The 5645-nt window shown below is 36.1% G+C and overlaps 1 protein-coding gene across 1 annotated transcript; it reads left to right on the top strand.

Annotated features, from left to right (window-relative positions):
- The first annotated feature begins 3252 nt into the window (after positions 1-3252).
- Positions 3253-4920, top strand: LOC116128762 (cytochrome P450 89A2-like). The gene has a single exon (XM_031414509.1). It carries the CDS (start codon positions 3332-3334, stop codon positions 4871-4873), a length of 1542 nt encoding a protein of 513 aa, XP_031270369.1. The 5' UTR covers positions 3253-3331; the 3' UTR covers positions 4874-4920.
- Positions 4921-5645: the final 725 nt, after the last annotated feature.

The raw sequence follows: 5645 nt of genomic DNA on the forward strand, positions 1-5645 counted from the left end.
GTTTCAGATGTCTGAGAAGCGCCAATCGGAAAAGAAGAACTTCCGGTTTGCAAAGGCTTGTCTCTCGAAGCAATTTTGGTGGCCTCATCTGAAAAATGTGAGCTTTTATATGGACTGCGAATCGACGGTTACTACCTCTCGAAACCGAAACGATAGCCTTCTCTCCCCGCATTAAATGCGCCCCACGTCACATTAAATGCCGTGATGAGGGTCGTCGTTTCAAATGCGTCGTGCAGTTAAAGCTGTCAAAACGACGTCGGGTCAGCACACAACGCATTTAATGCGCTTGACAAACACTGCAGCACGTGCAGAGCGCCTGGCAGTGTGGAGGCAGGTTCATTAAATCTCCAACCCTAAGGCACGAAAAGAAACGTCCGACGAATCCAGGTCGCTAAAATGATGATAGTCAGGTCGTTTGGGCAAAAATTGTATGAGGTCGTGTTCGCAAAAGGTCCTGTCTCGAGCTTATTCCATTCAGGTCGAAACTACCAGAACCTCCAATCGCGGGATGACTTAGTTTCCAAGGTTCGATCCTCAAACCTTAAAAACTAGGGGACTTCTGTTATGCCTAGGAAATCAAGGGCAGACGTGGAGTCACGTGACGAAACGTGGCCTGCTCCCGTCAGAATGGTAAGCGCATGTCAGGCCTACCAAGGACCCTGGAGCTCCCACGTGTCCGCTTCCCTGCTCCAAATCGTGTGAAATCAGCTTGGGAAATAGGCAACGGGACGTAAAGCCGGATTATGTCCTGACATTCACACCAACCCAAGGATTTAATGATGATTACACGCATTCAACTTGATATAAAAAGAGAAAGACCCCTTCATTAAGGGGATTCGGCCATTTTAACATTTGAACTCTCTCTCTCTAAAAGCTTTGTATTTACTTTTCCAATCATTTGCAAGTCAGTCCGCTTTAGCGACCTAACCCACCATATTAATACAAATCAGTGGACGTAGGACTTGCTACCTTAGCATCCGAACCACTTTAAAAGCTCTCATTGCATATTTCATATTTACTATCCATATTCACGTGTGTTTCTTGACCAATCAACGTTGCACACGTGTCGATTAGTTGGTGTCAAAATCAACATCAACTATTGCATTCAGGATCAACAACTCATTAACGATTGTTTGCTTGATGGATGATTTTACTACTAAAAATGGATGATTTTACTACTAAAAAATCTTCGTGTCTTGAATTGTCAGAATAGGTATAACTCATGGACGTCTGGACTCTGGATATTTACCTCTTTGATTTGTTTATGGTTTACCTTTTCAGAATGGTTATTGTTATCTTATAATATTATTGTATTGAATTTTTTAATTTAATTATAATTAAATCTCTATTAAAAAGTGCATAAGTATATAAAAATTTATGCTAATTTGAAACCCTTTATGACACCTTTAATGTTTTAATGATTTCTTATGTATGTTAAATACCCTGAACTTTGATTTCATAAACAATTAAATGCGAATTGAGTTATTTTATAGAAAAGGATATAGTTCATGTTGGAGAAATTTTCGGTTCTTGAGTTCTGGACACTTCTAGAGTAAAATTTAAATCAAATGGCTTTTGTCTTGGTAGGTGGTGAGGGGCATGACGTTCAAAATATTCACATGGAACTTTTCGTTGTAAGATCTTTTTGTTTTGTCATTTTTTTTTTTTCAATTAAAGTCATTTAATTCATACTAAAATCTCTTTTCTAGTCAAGAATTTTTTCTCTATACAGGATTTTTCTTAATCCATACAGTTTTCAAGTTAGGTAACTAAGTAAGTTCCTTCACGATTTATGTTTTTAAAAAAGAGTAAACGACTTTTTCCCACCCAAGGTTTGCCTTAACAACACTTTCTCACCCAAAGTTTATGTTCATGTTAGTATTTAAAATACATTCCACTTTCTTAACTGACATTCGACGAGTTATCAAGAGCTAAGGCAAGAGAGGTGAGAGGTTTCGTAGAGTAGAGACCGGTGGATCGAATGGTGATGACTAATTGAATATTCACTACCAGAATGAACCGAAAAATTAGCTAAAAGAAGGAAACTCTAACTTTATAATGGTCAATAATCGGCGATAAATCAGGTGTCGGAATGAGAGAGGTTTTGTAGAGAATAAATCGAAGGTTTAAATGGTACTGACGGAGAGAATTTTCGCCGTCAGAATTGGTAGGAATCGACTTTAAGTATTAACGAAATATAAACTTGAGTGAAAAAATGATGTTTTGAAACTTTTTTTTTATAAGAAAGTATCATTAAGGCAAACTTTGCGCGGGAAAAAGTCGTTTACTCTTTAAAAAAAAAAAAAATGTTGCAACGTTAAATGGTACTACAAAAGTTGAATTAGGATGATATGTAATTATAATTTATTGCCGTTCATACTGTTGAAAAATGGCTCATTTAGCAAATCACATAGGGGTAGAAGTGATAATAGAAAAAGGTTTAGGGACTTCTATGTAATAGGTCAAAATGTTAGTTTGTCCCACATTTCTTGGGAATGAAAAGTGGGAAACTTTTGGGGCCTATATATAAGGACCCAAATCATTGTTATTAGGCATCCTAAGATGTAATTCCATTATACTTCTTTTGTTTAGGGCTCTTTCTTTAAAGACCCTTTAGTTTGTAAGTTTTGTTGTATCTCCCCTTTATTTTGGGTATTTGTTGTATTACTCAAAAGTTTGTAATATTGTTTGGAGATAGTGGAGTTTTCTTTTGCAGTGCCTAAGGACATAGGTTTCAATACCGAACCTCGTTAATTCCTGGTATTCTTTATTTTTGCATTTAATTTTGGCTATTTATTTATGCTTTACTACTTGTTATTATTATATTCAATAGCTAGCGTTAGAGTTTATGTTTCCGTTACATAACACATACTTCCCAAAGCAGGCCAAGAAAAGAACCTGACAAAAGATAATATTTTACCTCAGTGAAACAGTCGGACGATAAAATGTGCAATGGCTTTAGGTTGTCCTTCCATTGCTGACTTCAATTAAACTTTTATGGTCTAGCTTAATAAAATGGTCAAAAACTTAAAATGATAAGCGTTTAGTTTTACATTATATTAAGTAATTATCTTATTTTAAAAATTCCAATTCTGGTAACATTAATATTTATTAAATATGTTTGAATTTCTTTTGTAATTTTATTGGATACTTTTCTTCCTCCACTGAAGATAAATAATGAAATGTGGAGAGTAATCAGAGTATAATTGGAATCTATATATGTCCTAACTAATCGTGACAAATAAAGAACACTTGAAAGAAAATTATACTATCACTTCCACTATAAATTAAACCACCTCACTAAACCCTCTGTCATTTCCACCCTTGCAAAATGGAGAACTGGTTCATTATCCTTATCTCAATCGTTCTCTCTCCTGTAATCCTCAAATTCATCTCAAAGGTTTTAAATCCGACAAATAAACCCGCCATAAATCTCCCTCCGGGCCCTCGAAGCTTCCCACTTCTTGGAAACTTCCTATTGCTCAAGAAACCTTTCTCAGAAATCGAGCAACTTCTCCGATCACTCACTACAAGATTTGGCCCCATGGTGACTCTCCGTATCGGTTCTTATCCAGCCATCTTTGTAGCCGATCGATTCTTGGCTCATCAGGCCCTAATCCAAAACGGTTCAATTTTTTCTGATCGTCCCCAGGCTCTCTCTGTCGTTGACAAAATTGATAGTAGCAACCAGCATACTATCAACACTGCCTCCTATGGCCCAATTTTGCGCGTTTTGCGGCGTAATCTCACTGAAAAAATCCTTCACCCTTCTCGTGTGAAATCCTATTCTCATGCACGCAAATGGGTACTGAAAATTCTCTTTGAATATCTCAAATCCAAGGCCCAATCGGGTGATCCAGTCCCTGTTTTGGATCATTTTCAATATGCAATGTTTTGCTTATTAGTTCTTATGTGCTTCGGAGATAAGCTTGACGAGAAGGAAATAAAAAAGATCGAGGATGCTCATCGAATATTGCTTCTGAATTATGAAAGGTTTGATATATTGAATTTCTTTCCATTTTTTACGAAAATTATATTCCGTAAAAGATTGAAGGAGTTCTACCAGCTGAGAAAATACCAAGAAGATGTACTAATTCCTTTAATCAGAGCTCAAAAGAGGGCGAAGGAAGAGAAGTTAAATGAATCAAAAGATGTCTTATCATATTTTGACACTTTGCTGGAGCTGCAACTACCAGAGGAAAAGAGGAACCTCGATGAAGGAGAAATGGTGAGTTTGTGCTCTGAGTTTCTCAACGCCGGCACTGACACTACATCAACAGCTCTACAATGGATCATGGCGAATCTGGTGAAGTACCCGGATGTTCAAGAGAAGCTATTCATGGAGATCAAAGAGATAATGAAAAATAGAGAAGAAGAGGTCAAAGAAGATGATTTGCACAAGCTTCCTTATCTAAAAGCAGTGGTTTTGGAGGGTTTAAGGCGTCACCCTCCAGCACACTTTGTTCTGCCTCATGCTGTGACTGAAGATGCCGTTTTGGGTGGGTTTTTTGTGCCAAAGAATTGTAGTATTAATTTCATGGTAGCTGAAATGGGTTGGGATCCTAAAGTATGGAAAGATCCAATGGCTTTCAAGCCTGAAAGGTTTATAAATTGTGAAGAAAGTGGAGGGGGGTCATTTGATATAACAGGAAGTAGGGAAATAAAGATGATGCCATTTGGGGTCGGGAGAAGGATTTGTCCAGGGCTTGGTTTGGCTATGCTTCATTTAGAGTACTTTGTGGCAAATATGGTTTGGAGCTTCAAGTGGAAGGCTGTTGATGGAGATGAAGTTGATTTAGAAGAGAAGCAAGAGTTTACAATGGTGATGAAGAATCCATTGCAGGCCCATTTATCTCCTAGGTTTAATTATTAATTAAGGATATGCTTCAATAATAATGTTTATAAAATCTATGTAAGCTACATGATGTTATTAAATAAAAAATAAACTATTTGCTTTTACAAACTTCTTTCAATTACAAGGTATAAGTGTTCCACTCTAAAACTTGTGGGACTCCTTGTTCTTTCACTAAGCCTCAAGGGTGACAATTAAAAACTTCCTTATAATATAATGTTTTTGTTCGGTGATACAGAGCAATCACAGTTTTAGACTCCTTAGTCAGGTTAATTTTAATTGTTGATCCATAGTTTAATAACACCAAAAATCTATTTTAATTAAAGCCTACTCCTTACTATTAGTCATTTTATTAGGAGTAAAAGAATTAATAAAACATATGTTCGTTTTTATTAATATCCAAACCATTTTAAAATACCTAATTATAATAATCTCTAAATTCTAATTCAAACAAGACTTTAACTTAATCAACAAGTTAATAAAAAGATAAATGAAAGAATGAAAATGGGAATATCAACAAGACTTGTTGTTGGATTGTGACAGAAAAAGACATCAAATTTTGAAAATAGGCAAAGAATGGTCATTTAAAAACAAACCCACGTTATATTTAACTTAAATAAATGCTAGGGCGGCCATGAAGTTATGGCTTTTGGGAAGGCGAAGGTGGTGAAGGTGGCAAAGGTTTCAGGCTGTTGGTAATTGGTTTGATGTGGGTGGGATAGGAAGTGCAGCCTTTTATTTTCTGTTTAATTCGGTAATTTATTGTTTTATATTATTTAATAATTTATTTAAA

The sequence above is a fragment of the Pistacia vera genome, unplaced genomic scaffold (assembly GCF_008641045.1).
Source record: "Pistacia vera cultivar Batoury unplaced genomic scaffold, PisVer_v2 Contig204, whole genome shotgun sequence".
NCBI classification, from domain to species: Eukaryota; Viridiplantae; Streptophyta; class Magnoliopsida; order Sapindales; family Anacardiaceae; genus Pistacia; species Pistacia vera.

Bases quoted from the DNA above. Each gene is read 5' to 3' on its own strand.
- LOC116128762 (XM_031414509.1), top strand. From the start codon at position 3,332: ATGGAGAACTGGTTCATTATCCTTATCTCAATCGTTCTCTCTCCTGTA.